At 49.4% G+C, this 23,179-nt stretch overlaps 1 protein-coding gene across 1 annotated transcript in view; it reads left to right on the forward strand.

Annotated features, from left to right (window-relative positions):
* The window catches only part of RPS6KA5 (ribosomal protein S6 kinase A5), a 167,990-nt gene that overhangs the window by 20,058 nt on the left and 124,753 nt on the right, over positions 1-23,179 (forward strand). The window contains exon 2 of the mRNA XM_065404223.1: positions 22,684-22,755. Coding sequence (XP_065260295.1) covers positions 22,684-22,755 — 72 coding nt within the window. The remainder of the gene's footprint in view (positions 1-22,683; positions 22,756-23,179) is intronic.

Below are 23,179 nucleotides of genomic sequence, written 5' to 3' on the forward strand. Positions count from 1 at the left end.
GGTGAAATATTATCATGTAAAGCAACCATAAACACATGAAAAGACCTAGGTTTACAATTTATGATTAAAACTCTACTATCTACACAATATACATAGACATAAAATGTAAAAACTTAAATATCTTAGAAACAGTAGCCAATCAGTTGTTTTAATTGTCATATTTGAATTCAGCACATCAAAATACATAATAAATAGCACATTTTATCCTCTGTTATATTGCACTAGCATTGCAATATCTCCGGTCCCAGACAGAACCCTAGGAACCTCCATCTTGCAGTGTCCAGTTATGCCCGCTGGACGCTGAAAGCTTATATGAGTTTGTCAATTTAATAAAGAAATGGATATGCACCAGGCTTGTTATCTCAAGGGGAGTCTCTGTCAGGATTCAAACCAAACACACTGCTTCAGGTAGAATAAACAAACAAATGTATTAACTACAAAGATAAATTTTAAGTAATTATACGTCAAAGCATAACAAGTCAGATTTGGTCAAATGAAATAAAAGCAAAACGCATTCTAAGCTGATCTTAACACTTTCAGTGCCCTTACAAACGTAGATGCTTCTCACCACAGGCTGGCTGGTTGCCCTTCAGCCAGGCTCTCCCCTTTGATCAGCACTTCAGTTGCTTGGTGGTGATGTCTGTAGATGGAGGTGGAAGAGAGAGGAGGAGCATAGCAAACGTCTCTCCCTTTTATCATGTTCTTTCTTCCCTCTTGGCTTTGCCCCACCCCCCTTCAGAGTCAGGTGAGAATTACCTCATTGCAGTCCCAAACTGACCAAACGAATGGGGGATGAGAGTCCAACAGATCCTTTTGTTGCTGCCTAGGCCAGCATCCTTTGTTCCTGAGAGGCTGGGCTGGGTTTGTCTCATACATGCCCTGATGAGGTGTGAACTGCCTCTCTGCTCTGGAAGAGTTTTTGCCTAGGCTTATTTTAAGCCATGAAGACACATTTTCAGCCTCATAACTATATACATGACATTATAACCTTACAATAAAATGACTGTAACAACAATTACTATAACATCACTATAACAACAATGCTCAGTGCATCATGAGCCTTCCGAAGACACCCAACATGACAAACATTAGATACCACACAGTCATATTATAAGGATGAACATGGGGGTGTAGGGTGTTCCCACGAGGTACAGAATGTCACAGCTTTCCTGCTGGACTAGAACAGTCGTCTCTTATCCGTCTCTTTTACCATTCCCATATGTAAAGATGATCATGGCAGATGTGGCCAACATCATATAAATATCACCAACTTGACCTCACCAGCGCTGGTATCCAGATCTTCTGCAGCTAGTCGGGAAACTGCTGGTCTGGCTTCCTTTGCTTCCAGGCCTTCTTCCTCAAAAAAGAGGGCCCTGCATCCAAATCTGTAGACACTCCATCAGGCAGCATGGTGGATAACTTACTAACTGCTGTGTTCACAGATAGTTCAAGCTTTCTTTTGCAATGCAGAAAGAAATCCGCTCTGAAATGTTAAACAGAAGTGGAGACATTTCACCTTGTGGATGAATAGTAAGACCCTGTCTTAAGCAGGAATACCTGGAATCTTAGCCCTGGTCTACACTACGAGTTTAGGTTGAATTTAGCATCATTAGATTGATTTAACCCTGCCCCCTTCCACATGACGAAGACATTTTTGTCGACTTAAAGGGCTCTTAAAATCTATTTCTGTAATCCTCCCCGATGAGGGGATTAGCGCTGAAATCGACATTGCTGGGTCGAATTTGGGGTAATGTGGACGCAATTCAACGGTATTGGCCTCCGGGAGCTATCCCAGAGTGCTCTATTGTGACCGCTCTGGACAGCACTTTCAACTCAGATGCACTAGCCAGGTACACAGCAAAAGCCACGGGAACTTTTGAATTTCATTTCCTGTTTGGCCAGCGTGGCGAGCTCATCAGCACAGGTGACCATGCAGTCCCAGAATCGTAAAAGAGCTCCAGCATGGACCGAACGGGAGGTAGTGGATCTGATCGCTGTTTGGGGAGACGAATCCGTGCTATCAGAACTCTTTTCCAAAAGACGAAATGCCAAAATATTTGAAAAAATCTCCAAGGGCATGATGGACAAAGGCTACACCAGGGACCCGCAGCAGTGCCGCGTGAAAATTAAGGAGCTCAGGCAAGCCTACCAAAGAGGCAAACAGCCGCTCCGGGTCAGAGCCTCAGACATGCCGCTTCTATGATGAGCTGCATGCAATTCTAGGAGGGGCCCCTACCACTAGGTCCACCCATGTCCGTGGACACCTGCTAGGGGGGAGTCTCATGCAATAGGGATTAGGATTTTGGGGACGAGGAAGATGAGGAGGATGAGGATAGCGCACAGCACGCAAGCGGAGAAACCATTCTCCCTGACAGCCAGTAACTGTTTATCACCCTCGAGCCAATACCCTCCCAAGGCGGGCTCACGGACCATGAAGCCGGAGAAGGCACCTCTGGTGAGTGTACCTTTGTAAATATAATGCATGGTTTAAAAGCAAGCATGTTTAATGATTAATTTGCCCTGAAGACTTGGGATGCATTTGTGGCCAGTACAGCCCCTCCTTTTAAATGGCCAACCCAATGGGTGCTTGGTATGGGAAAGGGGGGCGCTGCTGTTTGAAACCATTCCCACATGTTATGAAGGTTGAAGAAGCTAAAAGATTGTGGCTTACCATGGCTGCCTGCAAGCCCAACTCTGTTGCCTGGCCCTGTGTGTGTGATCTCTCACACCAAACCGGCAGGCCCTCAATATAAGAGGCAAAATGCGACCTTGTATCGAAAGCACATGTGCTATGTAATGTTAACAGCTTGGTTCACCGTGAAAGTACCCATTGTTCTCTAAAATGTGTCTTTTTAAATACTACTCTCCCTTTTTTCCTCACGCAGCTGCAAATGTTTCAATGCTCCCCCTATTATCTCTGTCCCAGAGGCTAGTGCAGATAAGAAGGTGAAAAAAAACGCACTCGCGATGAAATGTTCTCAGAGCTCATGCAGTCCTCCCGCACTGAAAGAGCTCAGGAGAATGCATGGAGGCAAACAATGTCATAGTCCAGGAAAGCAGAAAATGAATGCGAGGACAGGAGGGATGAACAAGATGAGAGGTGGCGGGAGCAAGATGAGCGGAGGCAGGATGCAGTGCTGAGGCTACTGGGGGATCAAACTGATATGCTCCGGTGTCTGGTGGAGCTGCAGGAAAGGCAGCAGGAGCACAGACCGCTGCTACTGCCCCTGTATAACCACCCACCCTCCTCCCCAAGTTCCATAGCCTCCTCACCCAGACGCCCAGGAACGCGGGGGGGGGTGGGGGGTGTCTCTGGGCACCCAACCGCTCCACCCCAGAGGACTGCCCAAGCAACAGAAGGCTGGCATTGAATAAGTTTTGAAGTGCAGTGTGGCCTTGTCCTTCCCTCCTCCCCTCATCCACCTCCGTACCTGGTGCTTCCCTCCTCTCCCACCCTTCCCGGGCTTCCTTGGCAGTTATACCCCTATTTGTGTGATGAATTAATAAAGAATGCATGATTTTGAAACAATAATGACTTTATTGCCTCTGCAAGCGGTGATCAAATGGGGGAGGGCAATTGGCTCACAGGGAAGTAGAGTGAACCAAGGGGGTGGGTTCTTATCAAGGAGAAACAAACAGAACTGTCACACCATAGCCTGGCCAGTCCTGAAACTTGTTTTCAAAGCTTCTCTGATGCGCAGTGTGCCCTGCTGTGCTCTTCTAATTGCCCTGGTGTCTGGCTGCACGTAACCTCCCACCCCGCTATCAACACCTCCCCCTTACTCTCACAGATATTGTGGCACACACTGCAAGCGGCAATAACAATTGGAATATTGGTTTCACTGAGGTCTAACCGAGTCAGTAAACTGTGCCAGCACACTTTTAAACATCCAAATGCACATTCTACCACCATTCTGCATTTGCTCAGCCCATAGATGAACAGCTCCTGACTACTGTCCAGGGTCCCTGTGTATGGCTTTATGAGCCATGGCATTAAGAGGTAGGCTGGGTCCCCAAGGATAACTATAGGCATTTCAATGTCCCCAACTGTTATTTTCTGGTCTGGGAAGTAAGTCCCTTCCTGCAGCTGTTCAGACAGACCAGAGTTCCTGAAGATGCGAGCGTCATGTACCTTTCCCGGCCATCCCACGTTGATGTCGGTGAAATGTCCTTTGTGATCCACCAGTGCTTGCAGCACCATTGAAAAGTACCCTTGCAGTTTAAGTACTGGCTGCCAAGGTGGTCCGGTCCCAAGATAGGGATATGTGTTCCGTCTATCACCCCACCACAGTTAGGGAATCCCATTGCAGCAAAGCCATCCACTATGACCTGCACATTTCCCAGAGTCACTACCCTTGATAGCAGCAGCTCAGTGATTGCGTTGGCTACTTGAATCACAGCAGCCCCCACAGTAGATTTACCCACTCCAAATTGATTCCCGACTGACTGGTAGCTGTCTGGCGTTGCAAGCTTCCAGAGGGCTATCGCCACTCGCTTCTCAGCTGTGAGGGCTGCTCTCATCTTGGTATTCTGGCGCTTCAGGGCAGGGGAAAGCAAGTCACAAAGTTCCATGAATGTGCCCTTACGCATGCGAAAGTTTCGCAGACACTGGGAATCATCCCAGACCTGCAACACTATGCGGTCCCACCAGTCTGTTCTTGTTTCCCGGGCCCAGAATTGGCATTCCACGGCATGAACATGCCCCATTACCACCATGATGTCCAAATTGCTAGGGCCCGTGCTTTGAGAGAAGTCTGTGTCTATGTCTTCATCACTATCGTGATCGTGCTGTTGTCGCCTGCTTTTGCATGTTCTGGTTCTGCACATACTGCAGGATAATGCGCGAGGTGTTTACAATGCTCACAACAGCAGTGGTGAGCTGAGCGGGCTCCATGCTTGCCGTGGTATGGCGTCTGCAGGAGAGCAGAGTTGCAGCAGAAGCGGTGGATGACAACGGATGCCACAAGAATAGATATTTATACCGAATGATGAGAGGACCTGCGAGGTGGATTCATGGCACCAGGAGAGTAGAGTTGAAGTTGTGGAGGACGACGGTTAGCACCGCACACATTTCCCAAGGAAGAACACACGTTCCCGGGAGCTCATGACAGACAAGATGGAGAAATTCGCTATCGAGACACGAGCAGGAGAGCAGAGTTGCAGCGGAAGCGGTGGATGACGACGGGATACCACGAGAATAGATATTTATAAAGAACGACGAGAGGACCTGCGAGGTCGATTCATGGCACCAGGAGAGCAGAGTTGCAGCGGAAGCGGTGGTTAGATGACGACGGTTAGCAGTCCTACTGCACCGTCTGCTGAAAGCAGTATGGCGGCTGCACAGAAAAAAGGTGCAAAACGATTGTCTGCCTTTGCTTTCACGGAGGGAGGGGCGACTGACGTCATACCCAAAACCTCCCGCAACAGTGTTTTTGCCCCATCAGGCATTGGGAGCTCAACCCAGAATTCCAATGGGCAGCGGAGACTGCGGGAACTGTGGGATAGCTACTCACAGTGCAGCGCTCTGAAAGTCGACGCTAGCCACGGTACTGTGGATGCACTCCGCCGACTTAATGTGCTTAGTGGGGACACACACAATCGACTGTATAAAATCGCTTCCTAAAAATCTACTTCTATAAATTCGACCTAATTTCGTAGTTTAGACATACCCTTAGAATACCTTTTTACATGTAATGCGTCAAGGTTTAGCCATAGCTTCCCTAAAAGTGCATTTGGCTGTCATATCTACTTACCACAGTTTTACTAAGGATATACTTATCTTTTTTCACTCCACAGACTCCAGGTTGGTTAATAGTATAGTACTTAGCTCTTATATAGTGCTTTTCATCAGTAGATATCAAAATGCTTTACAGATGATGTCAGTATCATTATTCCTTGGCTTTCCACACCATCAGAGAGCCGCTGCCTTCTTGGGGCTTGATCCTTATTCTAAAAAAATTGTGTCCACCTTATGAACCCCTTGCACAAGCACCCCTAGAGAATGTGTCAAAATGGTTTTCCTGGTATAGCTGTTACATCTGTTAGGAGGGTAGGTGAGCTCAGTGCTCTGGTCTCTCAAGATGTATATGGTATTCCACATGGATAAGGTGGTCTGAGATTTACACCTTTCTTAGAACAAGCGGATAGAAATGTGCTTTCTCAGACCATATATTCACCCAGGCTAATCTTGTCCATGCACTTTGTGTAAAGAGGGCACTCTGTTTCTGAACATCTGATCTTTAGATGTCTCTTCTAGCTCTACATTTCTATGACTCTGACTTCTAACCAGGAAAGATCCGAAGAGGTCATATTTTAAAATCACACCAATCTTATTTATAGAAAAGCTGTTTGAGTTATAACACTGCTAAGAAATTGAATAGTTTTAAATCTCCTCTCCAAGGCCTGTACAGTTTAACTCATATTTATGGTGCCTAGCTTTACAAGGTAGAAGGATACAAGAACATTTGCAGTACAGTTTTAAAAAACACCTAAAACATTTCTAATTTTTGTTATGTAATATGTGGCATATTCAGAATACATGATGATGTAATATGGAATGAAGGTTTTATTAGGATCGATTTAGGATGACCTGCATGATTCACTTGTAGCTTCACCACTCATGAGTAATGTGGGCATTCCAATAAAATCTGTATATCTCATTACTGTATGTACAGTGAAACCCCGCTATACCGCGATGTTTGGGGTCCAAAAAATTACATCGCGCTAAATGCAGGGTCGCAGTATAGCGGGGTTTCAAGCCCCTCAGTGGTCCCCAAGGCGGTGCATTGATGTGCGCCCCCTAGTGCCTAGCAGGGGAGAGAAGCTGCGGCCCCGCGCCTGCCGGGGACAGAGAGCACCGGCGCCCGCAGCCCTGGAGCTCTCTGTCCCTGGCAGGCACGGGGCCGCGGCTTCTCTCCAAGCCGGAGAGGAGCCGCGGCCCCGCGCCTGCCGGGGATAGAGAGCACCGGCACCCGCAGCCCTGGAGCTCTCTGTCCCCTGCAGGCACGGGGCCGCGGCTCCTCTTGAAGCCGGAGAGGAGCTGCGGCCCCGCGCCTGCCGGGGACAGAGAACAACAGGGCTGTGGGCGCCGGTGCTCTCTGTCCCCGGCAGGCGCGGGGCTGCAGCTTCTCTCCCCTGCCTGGCACTAGGCGGGGGCACATCAATGTCCCGGCAGCCGCCATGGCGTTGGGGACCACTGGTACAGTACATACAGTACTGTATTACTGTGTGTCTTAAAGGGGGGCCAAATTGTGATCGCGTTATATGCGATTTCGCGTTATGGCGGGGTGCCTTATTACGGGGTTTGACTGTATTAATGACTAATCAAATATATAACTTACTTTCACAGGCATGATGTCCCCTTAAACAAGTGTAAAAGATTTTTAATCCCTTAATTACTGGAAATGTTTTTTGAAAAGTATTCAGGATTGGGTTACACCTTGTAGGTGGGTTGTCTGGGTATATAACAACAGTGGGGGACAGGTGGGCAGAGCAATCCAGAAGAAGCAGCCATGGAGTAATACTGGAAAGGCACAACCTGGGAAGAGGAAGAGCAGTGAGATATATGGAGTGCTGCAAGTGAGAGAAAGTAGGAGATGAGCAAGAGAATGTGGAGGAGGGAGGTGTGTGTGTTTTTTTTTTTTTTTTTTTTTTTTTTTTTTTTTAAAACTCTACACCAAAATAAGCAATGTAGTCTCAGTAGGGACAGCAGCTAGTCTATGGCTATCTTTGAGAGCACGGGTGGGGGGTGGAGTTTAATATTCCATGATTACTTGGAGACGAGTTCTGGCATACCGTTGTAATGTTCTGTTCAGTATTGTTTCAGATTAATTTTAAGAGGCAAAAGCAAAGAGGGCCAGAGTTTTGCCTGGATTGTTTGGTGGTATAGTTTTTAGTGATAATTTATTATGGGATAGGAATACCCTACATAAGTGGCTTAACTATATATATTTATCCTTTTTAATGTTTGTGTCAGCACAGTTGAATAATACTTAACACTGCGTCTACTTAGGTAGCACCTTTTAATACTAAAGCTGCTTAGGGTATCGAGTTGTAATTGCTCTTCTCCAATATAGAAAAATATTCTTTTCTCTCAAGCTCATTATTGGCAGATTTTTTGAGAATGTGTGCCTGTATTAAGGAATGGTTATTATCTGTCCTCACTGTTAAAAATATTTTGCAGCTGTTTTGGGTCTAGATTTATAAAAATAAATTCTCCACTATAATTGTGGAGAGGATGCAAGTACTACTAATATACTGCCTTTTGCTATAATGGTTTGAGAAGAATGATTCTCTTACTGTAATGTTATAGAAAACAGGAATATTTGGAATTCATCAAAGAATATTACCATAAGAACTTAAAAATGCTTCTGCAACAGAATAGTTATGGATTTACTAATACTACTGATGATCCATCCTGTCTTTTGGTTGAGACAAACTATTTCAGAAATGATAAACTTTTCTGAGATGTGCCGGTGAGGAAGAGAAACTGGATTCCTGATATAGCTGAGCTTTTAACTTGATTTTTGCATTTCTGGGAGATGTCTGCAATGAGTACTTGAGTGGCTTAACCAAGTAAATGAACAAATGAAAAATGAATTTAAGGTCTTGATCTTACAAACATTTAGGCATATCATTTTATTCATGTAAGCAATCCCATTAAGACAGTTTCTGATGGTTAGCTCAATAAAGGAGATTACAGATTTCTAAAAACTGCATAGACTGAATTGCCACATTGTCCTTTGCTACCTCGTAATGATAGCTTCTTTGTTTCTCTTACTGTGCAGATAGTTTTTCTTGTTCGGGTGATTTCACATGTGCATTCCACTTTAGGTGTGCACTGCCCCGAGCACAATTTCTGGAAATTTTTCCCTCAGTGGTACCCATTGGGGCAGCTCGAATATCCTCGGCAGCCCTGCACCTATAGCACTGGTATAAAGCGCCCAGCCGACCCCGGGTCTCCTCAGTTCCTTCTTATAGCCCGTGATGGTTGCTGGAACTGCTATCCTTGCTTTGGCAAGCTCTCTGTGGTATTTTTTTATTATATCTGTACATAGTTAGTTATTTGTAGTTATTTGTAGTCAGTTTTAGCTAGTTTTAGTGAAGTTCTGTAACTTTGTGTGTTAGTGGAGTTTTTGTCCGTTCCCTGGTGCCAAGGCATGCCTCAATCACTGGACTTTAAGCCCTGCGCCTCTTGCAACAAAGCTATGCACCTGGGCAACCCGCATTCAAGCTGCCTGAAGTGCCTGGAAGAAGCTCACATTGGGAACTGTTGTCAGCAGTTTTTCCATAGAGGAGTAGTTTTTAGGATTTTAAGGATTTGAGGATGCCGTTTTGCCGATCTCCCGTCCCCCTTCCCCCAGCACCCATGCCTGGGTACTGGATTATGCCAAAGATGCCGGGGTTCAAGATCTGCTCCTCTTGGCCTCGCTCATTCTCGGTCAGCAACGAGCACCACACTGCCTTTACCGCTTGGGGGAAGCCCATGTCGCATCCAGGTGCAGTATCTGCCTCCTTTTCCCAAGCCATACCTGGCAAGGCTCTCCACCTCAAGAAGCACCTCATGGAGGTCGCCATGAGGCTGCAGTCAGATCCAGACTGAAAAACACCCCTTGTTTGGGCCTGCGCATTCGAGGAGCACGCCTCCTACTGCGGAGCCCCAGTCCGGTTCCACTGGTACTAGTGCTACGGACCCCATGCTGGGGCCTAATCGTGAGGCAAGGAAGCATGTGCATAAGCATGACAGTAAATCTTCCTCAAGGCCCAAGAAGGACATTGTACCCTTCATGAGTTCCAGCAATGGAGAAGCAGCGCATTCCATGGCTCACACACACAACAAGAAGTCGCACAGGACACTGGGCCTACTGGTCCCGGTCACTGAGCTGTGTACCCCTTCCGGATCAACGCCACCAAAATCAAGGGAATCTTTGGTTCTTCTTCGAGTGCTTGCTCATATCGATTCCAATTAGGTGTGCGCGCGCCGCGTGCACGATCGTCGGAGAATTTTCTACCCTAGCAACACCCGGTGGGTCGGCTGTGGAGCCCCCTGGAGTGGTGCCTTCATGGCGCTGGATATATACCCCAGCCGACCCAGCGCCCCCTCAGTTCCTTCTTACCGCCCCTGACGGTCGTTGGAACTGTGGAGCGCGGCATAGCTGTTCTCCACTCTCCCTAGCTTATCCTGTTAATTCTGTAGATAGTTGTAGTTACAGTTGTTGTATAGTTTTAGATAGTTATTCCTCTTCATTGTTAAATAGTTGTAAATAGTTAGCGGGGGTTAAGGGGATTGTTCTCCCCCCTTTCTCCCCGGCGCATAGCCGGGCTCATGCCCAAGGCTCCTGGCTTTAAGCCGTGCGCGTCCTGTACTAAGCCTATGCCAACGGGAGATCCGCACGACTCGTGTCTGAAGTGTCTAAGAGAGTCCCATCAGACAGATAAGTGCAAGATCTGTAAGGCCTTCAGACCGAGAACCAAAAAGGAGCGGGACTTTAGGCTCAGGCAGCTCCTCATGGAGGTGGCACTTAGCCCAGATCCTCCCTCGGCGCGCCAAGTCCCGGCACCGAGCGCCTCGGTGCTCAGTGCCCCTGCGGCACAGACCGGTACTACACCGCGGGCAGAATCGGATAAGGCCTCGCGGCACCGGCCTCCTTCGGCACCATGGCCGCCACAAGGGCCTCGGCGCCGTTCCCTGTCTCCGGGGCACAAGAAATCCCGCAAGACACAGGAGACCGCTATCCTGCAGATGCCGGCTTCCCCGGTGCCGGTGGTAGAGCCACGTCCGCCTTTAGAGTGCCAGAAGTCGCAGATATCTGCTACACCGTTGACTCCGGCACCGCGGCCATTGAGTCCGGTGCGGACTGGCTCACCACCTCGATCAGTGGTGGAGCCTTGTCTCCCGTCGACTCCGGAGACCTTTGCGACGGCGAAAGACCTTATCGCTCTCACGGAGCCGGCGCCATCTCAACCCGTGGCACCGCCCGCTCCTCGCACAGTGCAATCCAGGGGCAAGCCGGCCCTGGTACGCCCGCCGTCTTCGGGCGTGGACTCACGGCACCGCTCCAGGTCTCGGAGCAGGTCCCGACGCCGCTCGTAGTCCCGGCGCCGACTATCACCTCGGCACCGGTCGTACTCGCGGTCTAGGTCCTCTTCATGGCACCGGTCTACGTCTCGGCACCGTCAGGATCATCGGTACCGATCGGACTCACGACGTAGTTCTCGGCACTGGTACGAGCGCCGCTCCAGTTCGAGGGGCCACTCTGGTACCACGTCTACTCGCGGTTGTCATCGTCTAGGTCCAGATCCGGATCTCGGCACCGACATGGCCAGCGGCACCGATCCCGATCACGGTACTGCTCCCCGGCACCGCGTAGGGACCGATCACCTACGGACCGGCACCGTATCGTACCGAGCCCATTCAGATGCGTTCGGCACCGCCTTGGCCCTCGAGATCAGCGTCTCGCTCCTCCGACGGGGCTTCGAGATCAGCATACCCTCCTCAAGGTCAGGCTGCTGCTGCTGACTTGGGCCACTGGCAGGAGGCGGCAGAGGACCCTGCGCAGGACCCTACGCATTGGTCTTTCTGGACCCCGTGGGCGTATCACCAGGCGCAAGGGGCTCCACCATCAGCCTCTCGCTCGGCACGCTCTGAGCCCAGAGTCCCGGAGGCCACCATCTCCCGTCCTCCCCCAGGGGGCATGGAGGCTCCCGTGCCTGCACCACCTCAGGCCCTGGACCCCGGGGCAGGCGATCCTCCGCTTCAGGGACCCTTAGAACAGGACCCTCCTTTAGACCCCTTGCCCCCGGAGGCATCCTCCTCATCTTCCCCGGATGAGGCGGTGGCGGGCACAACATCCTCGGGCCCGCCCCCAATAGATCTTCGTGCCCACCAGGACCTTTTACGTAGGGTGGCGCGTAATATGGACCTCCAGGCGGAGGAGATAGTAGAGGTGCAGGACCCGGTGGTGAGCATCCTCTCGGCTGATGCCCCATCCCGGGTAGCATTGCCACTAATTCGGACGATTCAGGCTAATGCCACTACCATATGGCAAACTCCTGCCTCTATTCCACCCACAGCCAGAGGGGTAGAGAGGAAGTACTTCGTCCCTTCCAAGGACTATGAGTACTTATATACTCATCCTCCACCGTGCTCACTGGTTGTGTCTTCTGTAAATGCAAGAGAGCGTCACGGCCAGCAGGCGGCAGCACCCAAATCGAAGGACGCTAAGCGCTTCGATTTGTTCGGGCATAAGGTGTACTCGGCGGGATGTCTGCAGCTCAGAGCGGCAAACCAACAGGCGCTCTTGAGCCGCTACAGCTTCAACTCGTGGAACTCCATGGGAAAATTCAAAGAGTTGGTTCCCCAGGACCCAAGGGAAGAGTTCGGGGCCTTAGTGGAGGAGGGTAAGAAGGTGGCGAGGACCTCCTTACAAGCCTCATTGGACATAGCGGACTCGGCCGCCAGGACGCTGGCATCAGGCATCGCCATGTGGCGAGTCTCCTGGCTCCAGGTTTCGGGCTTGCTGCTGGAACTGCAGCAGACCCTGCAGGATTTACCTTTCGAGGGCCAGGGGTTGTTCTCAGAGAAGACGGACTCTCAGTTGCAGAGCCTCAAGGACTCGAGAACCATCATGCGCTCCCTGGGGATGCATGTCCCAGGGCCCCAGCGCAGACCCTTTAGGCCCCAGCCTCAAAGGTTCTACCCTCCCCCGCCTTGTCCGAGACAGGACTTCTCCAGAAGGCGGGGACGAGGTGGTAGGCGAAGGTCGACCGCCCCTCAACCCGGTCAGAACCAGGGCCCGCCTAGGCCACCTTCAGGTCCTAGACAAAACTTTTGAAGGTGCGGTCGAGGACGGCGCCCCAGCCACTACCCAGGATCCATCTCCCTCTTTTCGGGATCGCCTCTCCCGTTTCCACCGTGCTATTCCTCATAACATCAGACTGTTGGGTCCTTCGCACGGTGGAGAGGGGTTACGCTATCCAATTCTCTTCGTTCCCCCCGTCCCTCTTCAGGGACCCTTCTCACGAGAATCTCCTTACACAGGAGGTTTTTGGCCTCCTCTCTATGGGAGCCATAGAGGAGGTGCCACCAGAGTTAAGGGGCAGGGGGTTTTATTCCCGCTACTTCCTGATCCCCAAGTCAAAAGGGGGTCTGCGACCCATTTTAGACTTACGCGGACTCAACAAATTCATAGTAAAGTTGAAGTTCCGCATGGTCTCCTTGGGGACCGTTATCCCTTCCCTGGATCCTGAAGACTGGTTCGCCGCCCTCGACATGAAGGACGCATATTTTCATATAGCGATCTACCCCCCTCACAGGCGCTTCCTTCGATTTGTGGTAAACAAGGTGCACTACCAATTTGCCGTCCTTCCCTTCGGCTTGTCCGCGGCTCCGAGAGTGTTCACAAAATGTATGGCTGTCGTGGCAGCATACCTTCGTCGACAAGGGATACAGGTGTTCCCGTATTTAGACGACTGGCTGGTGCGCGGCCGCACCAGGGAGCAAGTTCAGGCTCACATCCACATAATACTACAAACATTCCACGAGTTGGGAATTCTACTCAACAAAGAGAAGTCCACTCTGGAGCCAACCCAGAGGATAGAATTTATTGGGGCAGTCCTAGACTCCAGACTCGCCCGAGCTATTCTACCAGACAATCGTTTTCATACCATCACAAGCATCATTCGAGGCTCCGGGCCTTTCCGATTACCACAATAAGGATGTGCCTCGGCCTATTGGGTCACATGGCCTCTTGCACTTACGTAACCAGGCACGCCAGACTTCGACTTCGCCAACTTCAGGCCTGGATAGCGTCAGTGTACCGCCCTCATCGACACAGCCTAAACATGGTGGTCACAATCCCGATCTCGGTCCTGACCTCTCTCACCTGGTGGCTGGACCGCAAGGCGGTTTGCGCAGGAGTGCCGTTCCACGCCCCTCAACCCTCCCTGCACCTGGTCACGGACGCCTCATCTCTAGGTTGGGGCGCTCACCTCGGGGAGCACCATACCCAGGGAATGTGGACTGCACCCCAACTAGCCCTGCACATCAATGTTCGAGAGCTGATGGCGGTGCGCCTAGCCTGTCAGGCATTTCTCGGTCTCCTACAGGGCCGTTGCGTGTCAGTCCTCACCGACAACACCACGGCCATGTTTTACATCAACAAGCAAGGAGGAGCCCGGTCGTCTCTTCTATGCCAAGAGGCCATCCGCCTGTGGGAGTTCTGCATCGCCCACTCGATACATCTCACGGCATCGTTCCTTCCTGGAGTCCAGAACACGCTAGCGGACCGTCTCAGCAGGTCCTTCCAGACGCACGAGTGGTCGATTCGCCCGGACATCATCTATTCCGTCTTCCAGAGGTGGGGATTTCCCCAGGTCGACCTGTTCGCATCTCGAGCCAACAGGAAGTGCCACGCGTTCTGCTCCCTACAAGGGCGATCTCCGGGCTTCCTGTCGGACGCGTTCCTTCTAACGTGGAAGGACCACCTGTTTTACGCTTTTCCTCCATTCCCACTGGTCCACAGGGTACTGCTCAAGCTACGCAGAGACCAGGCACGGGTGATTCTAGTCGCTCCAGTTTGGCCAAGGCAGCACTGGTACACCACGCTTTTGGAGCTATTGGTTCAAACACCGATCACGCTTCCCTTGTGCCCAGATCTGATCTCTCAGGACCACGGCCGACTCTGTCACCCCGACCTGCAGTCGCTCCACCTCACAGTGTGGATGCTCCATGGCTGAATTGGACAGAGCGGCAATGCTCGCATCCCGTCCAACAGATTCTGCTGGGAAGTAGAAAGCCCTCTACACGGACCACTTACTTAGCCAAGTGGTAGCGTTTCTCCTGTTGGTGCAAGCAGCGAGCCACGCCCCCCTTGCAGGCGTCAATTCCTCTTATATTTGAATATCTCCTATCCCTAAAACAGCAGGGCTTGGCAATATCTACGGTCAGGGTTCACCTGGACGCTATATCGGCTTTCCACCCAGGAGAACACGCTTCCTCGGTCTTCTGTAACCCGATGGTCGTCAGATTCCTCAAGGGCTTAGACCGACTGTACCCACAGCAACGCCAGCCCGTTCCGACTGGGCTGGATCTCAACCTGGTTTTCTCAAAGCTCACAGGGCCCCCGTTCGAGCCATTGGCCACCTGTTCACTCCTGTACCTATCTTGGAAGACAGCCTTCCTTGTAGCCATCACGTCAGCAAGGCGTGTTTCTGAAATCAGGGCGCTTACGTCTGAGCCTCCATACACAGTTTTCCATAAGGACAAGGTGCAGCTTCGCCCCCACCCTGCCTTTCTTCCCAAGGTAGTTTCACCTTTTCATGTGAACCAGGATATATTTCTCCCGGTCTTCCATCCTAAGCCGCACGCTACCCGTCAAGACCAGCGTATGCATTCCTTGGACGTACGCAGGGCCCTGGCTTTCTATATTGAGCGTACAAAGCCGTTTAGGAAGACGACACAACTCTTGCAGTGGCCGACCGGATGAAAGGCTCACCGGTCTCCTCACAGTGCCTGTCCTCTTGGATCACGTCCTGCATTTGGGCTTGCTACGACCTGGCCGGTGTCCCGACGCCGCGCCTCACCGCCCACTCCACGAGGGCCCAAGCCTCCTCGACCGCCTTCCTGGCTCAGGTCCCGATCCAGGACATTTGTAAAGCGGCGGTTTGGTCATCGGTCCACACATTCGCCGCTCACTATGCGCTGGTACAGCAGTCCAGAGACGATGCTGCATTCGGATCAGCGGTTTTGCACACAGCGATGTCTCACTCCGACCCCACCTCCTAGGTAAGGCTTGGGAGTCACCTAATTGGAATCGATATGAGCAAGCACTCGAAGAAGAAAAGACGGTTACTCCCCTTTGTAACTGTTGTTCTTTGAGATGTGTTGCTCATATCCATTCCAAACCCGCCCCCCCTTCCCCACTGTCGGAGTAACGGGCAAGAAGGAACTGAGGGAGCTCTGGGTCGGCTGGGGTATATATCCAGCGCCATGAAGGCGCCACTCCAGGGGGCTCCACAGCCGACCCACCGGGTGTTGCTAGGGTAGAAAATTCTCCGACGATCGTGCACGCGGCGCGCACACACCTAATCGGAATGGATATGAGCAACACATCTCAAAGAACAACAGTTACAAAGGTGAGTAACCGTTTTTTCTGAGACAGTCCTCTGCTCTGGTTCCAACTTTGGAACATGTACTGCTGATGCTGTGGAGGCTTGAGTTGGCTCCCGGGCCTAATAAACACTTTGCCCTGGAAAAGGTAAGGTCTCCACGTCTCCTGGGGCACTCACCTCCTAAAAGAGGCTGCTCTCCTACCTTGGACTTACCTCTTTCAGGTCGTGTTCCTGATCGTTCCTCTGTGGCTTACATGGTTCTGCCAGCACTGCTGTTCAAGCAGGGCTCTGACTTCTTAGCATGGGAGGACTCGGATGGAACACAAAGTCCACCCCTCTCATACCATTGGCATGACTTTCTGAAGATACTGCCAGGTCAGTGGCAATACCTTCCCTTTCTCAGCATAGGAGTCGTTAGTACCTAGCTCCATGGGCTCCACAACAACTGCTGTTTGGCCATACTGGGGGTCTTGGGCACAATATCCACCTTTGCAACCTTCCCGATCGACCCAACAGGAGTCTGCCATCACACCACTCTGCCTTTCATCAAGTAGACGTTAAAAACCAGGACTGGAGGATGCACCGATTAGCCTGACTCTGATACTACTCCCAGAACCAGAGTGTTTCCCCTCATCATCTTTGTACGCAGCAGTGTCGTCTACTCCTTCCTCCCCTCCGGATGACTACCACCAATTCCAGGAACTGTTGAGAAGAGTGGCTGATGCCCTCCACTGGAGAAAGTACAGGACAGCCTACATCAGTTACTTGATATCTTCCATCCATCCGTACTGGCCAGGGTGGTGCTACCAATGAACAGTGCCATTTTCCAGCTGTCTCAAACTGTCTGGCATGCTTAGGCCACTTGCGTTCCCACCCCAAAGGGGGTGGACAAGAAGTACTATGTAGCGGCAAAGGGGGTTGAGTTTCTGTTTTCTCATCCTCCACTGAATTCTCTGGTTATACAAGCAGCAACAGAACTGGCCAGGCAGCAATATCCACATTCTACTCCAGCAGATGAGGGTAAGAGACTGGACTTCCTAGGTAGTAAGGTCTCTTTTTTTGGCCAGCCTTCAGTTTCAGATCTCCAATTACCTGGCATTATTAGCTAAATATGACTCTCTAAATTACAACCAGTTAGCAGACATTGCGGACAAGCTTCCCCAGCAGGATCGTGCCTGCTTCCAGACTGTCTTAGAGAAGGGCAAGCTGGGCACCAGGACAATGCTCCAGGCTGCTGTGGATTCAGCAGACACATCTTCGTACACTGTGGCCACTGGCATCATCATGCAGAGGAAATCCTGGTTGTACTCTTCTGGTTTCCCCAGGGAGGTGCAGAATACCATTGAAGACCTCCCTTTCAATGAATCTCACCTTTTCAGCTAGAACACCGACAAGACCCTACACTCCCTCAACGACTCCAGAGCCACCCTGTGATCACTGGGTATCTGTACACCTGCACCCAAGCGTAAGTTCTACTGCCCGCCTCCTGCACAACAGTTCAGAGTTCCTCAGTTCTTTCATTAGCAATCATATGAGCCTCCTCGTAAGCGTCAGAAGACCCAATGGTGCTGTCCACCTGGTCCGTCTGTACAGTCTTCGACACCACACACTCAGCCTTTGCATAAGCGATATTTCTGAGTGAATTTAGAGAACCATCAGCTACCTTGGATCCTTCTGTACTTCTGACCCACCTCTTCTTTGGGGGACGCCTAGCACTCTTTCTCCCAGCTTGGGGTGCGATAACAATGGACAGGTGGGTCTTGGATGTCACTCAACATGGCTATATGATTGAGATCACAATGCTACCTCATCCACATCTCCCATCCCGATCCTGCCTCTGGGACCACTCTCATGACAGTATTCTTGCCCTAAAGGTGGACTCCCTACTGCAAAAGGGAGCAATAGAGGCTGTTCCTATGGCCCTGCAAGACACGGGGTTCTATTCCACATATTTCCTGGTACTCAAGAAGAAGGGAGGATGGAGACCAATCCTAGATCTCTATTGTCTCAACCGCTTCATATGCAAACCAAAGTTTTGTATGGTCAGCCTTGCAGCTATTATATCCTCACTAGAAAAGAAGGCATGTGGTTTATGACTCTTGATATGCAAGACGCTTATTTCCACATAGATATTCATCCTACCCATAGGCAGATCTTGAGATTCACTGTAGGCCCTTGACACTTCCAGTACAAGGTTCTACCATTGGGACTCACCACCGCTCTGTGGGTTTCCACCAAATATTTTTCTATAGTGGCGGTCCATCACCGGCATCAAGGAATCCTCATATTCCCTTAGCTTGATGACTGTCTGCTAGCAGCGCAATCCAGACAAGAAGCTCAAGCCTCGACCTCCCTGCTGCTCCTACTCCTTTCCTCTCCGGGGTTGAGCGTAAGCATCAAAAAATTGATATTAGATCCCACAATCCTTAGTGTTCACGGGGGCATTCATTAATGTGATCTCTGCGTGTGCCTATCTACCAGAGGACAGGTTCCAGATCCTGCAAGAACTGATTGCCATGGTGACTTCCAGTCATTCTGTTCCAGCCAGAACCTGCCTTTCCCTTCTTTGGCACATGGCAGCATACACGTACATCACTACCTTTGCTCATATCACTTCTGCTATCTACAGCTGTGGCTACAGAGAATCTATTCTCCTATGCACCATTCTGTGGACCTCTTCTTGACAGTTCCCCCTGAGGTTCTCTCCTACCTTCGATGGTAGACAGACCCAGTTCAGGTTTGCACCGGGATACCCTTTCTTCCGTCCTCCCCATGCATGACGATCATCGCAGATGCATCACTCAATTGATGGGGTGCTGACATAGGCGAGCACATGACATAGGGAACTTGGACTGCTCGGGAATCCAGTATGCACATCAACATCCAAGAACTTAGGATGGTAAGAAAAGCATGTCATGCATTTCTCCCGTGATGTTCTCCTCATGTCAGACAACACCACCACTGTTTACTACATAAACAAACAAGGGGGCGCGAGGTCATCAGCACTTTGTGCAGAGGCGGTTCGTCTCTGAGACTAGTGCATCACACACAAGATACTGTTGTTAGCAGCCTATCTTCCGGGGAATCAGAATGTGATTGCAGACTCTCTCAGCAGGAAATTCATGGCCGATCTCGAATGGGAGCTACGTGACTCTGTGATTGTTGACATTTTTGACCGCTGGGGACTCTGACCAGAGACCTTTTCGCCTCCTGCACCAACAGCAAATGCATCCAGTACTGCTGCATGGGGGGGCTTGGCACCCTTTCCCAAGGTGATGCCCTAGTCATCCACTGGCCGGACCAGATCAATTTTGCCTTCCTCCTCTACTGTTCCTGCCATGGGTCCTCACAAGATGAGACGGGAAAGAGCTATGGTCATCCTGATGACCCCATTCTGGCCTCGTTAATTCTTGTTTCCCCTCCTTCTCTGCATGTCGGCGCATCCCCCTGCTTCCGCTGCCGGTTTCTCCAGAACTGCTCACACAACACAGTGGCAGAATCAGACATCCCAATCTGCAGACATGTCACCTGAGAGCTTGATTTTTTGGATGGGCATCTTCATTAGAGCGGGAACTGCTCACACAACACGGTGGCAGAATCAGACATCCCAATCTGCAGAAATGTCACCTGAGAGCTTGATTTTTTGGATGGGCATCTTCACTAGAGCGGAAATGTTCATCAGCAGTGCAAGACATCCTCTCAAGTAGCAGCAAAGAGTTCATGAGGCAATCCTATAGGGCTAAGTGGAAACTTTTCATCTCCTGGTCCCAGCAGAAGGCTCTTGCCCCTGAGGCTGTGGGTATTCCTCTTTTCTTGGACTATTTCCTATCCCTGAAGGCATCAGAACTTGCTCTTAACTCCATCGAGGTGCACATGGCAGCTATTAGTGCTTTCCACCCCCTTGTGAAGGGACACTCTGTCTTTATGCACCCCTTGACTACAAGGTTTTGGAGAGGCCTCTTATGGACTTGTCCTCCCATTTAATCCGTAGCTTCCCAGGGGCACTAATGAAATTGCCCTTTGAACTACTGGCCTTCTGTGTCTTCTTTCCATGAAGGTCACCTTCCTGGTAGCTATTATCTTCACAAGGAGGGTAGGCAAACTGGGGCTATGATGGCGGATCCCCCCCTTTACCATGTTCCATAAGGACAAAGTTTCCCTGCGCTTGCACCCCAAGTTTTTGCCGAAGATTGTTTCCCGTTTTTTTCATCTCAACCAACCCATCCACTTGCCTACTTTCTTTCCGAAAGAGCATGCATTAGTGGAAGAATGACACTTTCACTCCCTCGGCGTCCGCAGGGCCCTGGCCTCCTACTTGCAGAGGATGAGATCCTTCAGAAAGTCCCCTAGGTTGTTTATCACTGTAGCAGGAAGGATTAAGGGGCAAGCAATCTCCACTTAGAGGATTTCCAAGTGGATTTTGGGGTGCATTATGTTCTCTTATTGACTATTGGGACTGTCTCTGCCCTTTGGAGTATGAGTCCACCCCACGAGAGCGCAAGCATTGACTTTGGCTGCGCTTCATGACGTACTGCCTACGGACATATGTTGGGCAGCCACCTGGAGAACTTTACATACTTTCTCTTCCCATTACGCCTTGGTGCGAGACTCTGTAACAGGTGCCTTTTTCAGCGCAGCTGTTTTCTGTTCCTGTCATTTTTCCTCTCACCCTCCTCTTAACTAAGTACTCCTTGTCAATTGCCTTCAGTGGAATACAATAGGGAGCATCACTCGAAGAAGAGAAGGTTACTTTCCTGTAACTGGAGGTTCTTCGAGTTGTGTGGTCCCTATCTGTATTCCACTTCTCCTTCCCCTGGGGACTTCTTGGATTGCGGTGGAGAAGGAACTGAGGGCACAGTCTGTCCGCTCTGCCCTTTTTCACCTTGTACAAAAGCATGAGGCGAAGCAAGGTGCATGCGTGGATGAATGCACACTACTACTTTCAAAATCTCCAGCTCCGGACACATGACGTATGTGTATAACCTGTAGTGATATACAGATAGGGACCACACATCTCAAAGAACCTCCAGTTACAAGTAAGTAATCTCCTCTTCCCTCCACCTTGCCCCCACATACCATATCCATATAGGTTGCAATCCTTGTCATACTGGTCTCCTTGGAACTTGCAGACTCTGCTTAGAAATTCTTATCTACTGAGTAAGTTAACTCCATCTCATATCAAGGCACAGTCTGCTACAGCTCAAGCAGCCTCCTTTGGCTTTTTAAGAGGCATCTCTATATTTGAAATCTGAAGAACTGCTTATTGGAGCTCCATACATGTTTACAAGCTGCTATTCTCTAGTGTCAGCCTCTAGATCCGATACACAGTTTGGCAGGGAAGTTTTACAGTACTTATTTAAATAGGACTCCTAGCACCCAGCACCTTAGAGAGAGAGAGAGAGAGAGAGAGAGAACTGTTTGCTATTTGCCTTCAGTGGGATCTATGTGGATACATACTTGAAGAAAAATGGTTACTTACCTTATAGTAACTGTGGTTCTTCAAGATGTTTTGTCCACACAGATCCTATGATCTACCCCCCTTCTCTGCTAATCTAAAGTACTTTTAGCTTTGGGGATTCTGTATTGGTGAAGGAACTGAATAGCAGTTAGGACTGCCCTGCTATTTGTGCCCTCAAGGGAAGGGCTTAAGGACAGTCAGGGCTCATGCAGGGGCCCAATGTATACTGCTAGTCAAAAAGAATCCAGTCTCAGGTGCATGCGCATACAGAGTGGTATCCATGTGGATAAAACATTTTGAAGAACCAGAGTCACTGTAAGGTAAATAACCATTTTTATTAGTTTTGGAAGGAGCTACATGTATTTACAGAAATTGATAGCTTTGTAAGGTAGTAACTTATAAAATTCCTGGTAGTGCATCCAGTTAGAATGTATTCAAATTATATATGTGATGTTCTTGTCATTTGAATACACCTGTTTAATGAGTCTTCAAAAGACTGTTTTAATTTAATTTCTTCTAAAATGCCACTGGGAAACATATTGAATACAGAGTCCCAGATCTCTTGTGCCCATATGGAACAAGTTGCAGCATCAGGGTCAGAATCAGCGCAAAAATGCTTTCTCCTTTAGAGCACTTAATTTTTTTAGAATAATCAATAAGGCCCCGATCATGCAAACACTTATGTATCTGCTTGAGAAGATATTTCTCACATGTAACTTATGGTGGACCACTTTGTACAAGAAATCCTATCACAGACTGATCTCCTTTACCAACACCTCTGTTCCCGAGTACTTCGTTCTCAAAACCTTTTGTTTTGTGAATGACCTGGAAGATCCCTGTGGACAACTGGTAGTCGAAAGACAATAGCTTGAGAGTTACTACCCTGGACTGTAATTTGGTTTTATTTTAAATGTACAAAAATGTGGGCTTTTTTTTTTTTTTTTTTTTTTTTTAAGTTTCAAATTGAAATGGTACAGTGTTCTTTTAGGGTTCTTTTTTTTCTCTTCCATCCATTAAAATGTTCTCAAAGTGCAGAAATGTGTCAGAATATCTGATGTATCAATGCGTTATATCTCTGAAGATTTTGACATGGAAATTTTTTTCTTTTTTCTCAGCAAATTTGACAGGCCATGCAGAGAAGGTGGGCATCGAAAACTTCGAACTCTTGAAAGTTCTTGGAACAGGAGGTAAGACTTTTCTTCTAAGGTGACCTTGGAGGTAATGTTCTTTAGTGCAGTTCTGTTTCCTAGCTCAGTTTTTGGAAGAAATTATCTAGGGAGTAATTGTAACAAATTATTTAGGGGGATTTGTCTTATAAAATAAGGCAAAGACAACCTGGGATATGTAAAGAACAAATATGCACAATTATATCCAATTTTTTTCACATAAAAGAAGCATCCTTTTGAAAAGATGGGCAAATAGAACATTGACCAGTGATTCACATGACAGTATAACAAAACATTTAAAATCTGGTACTAAGTTATAAGGCATACTCTTGAAGTTTTCATTAAATTCTTCAGACCACTACAGTTGATGAAGATCACAGTTTGTGGAAAAACAGGAAAGTCTGCATTTTCATCACAGGAGTCTTAATTCTTTTTAACTACACTT

This window comes from Emys orbicularis, chromosome 4 (genome assembly GCF_028017835.1).
Source record: "Emys orbicularis isolate rEmyOrb1 chromosome 4, rEmyOrb1.hap1, whole genome shotgun sequence".
Taxonomy (NCBI): domain Eukaryota; kingdom Metazoa; phylum Chordata; order Testudines; family Emydidae; genus Emys; species Emys orbicularis.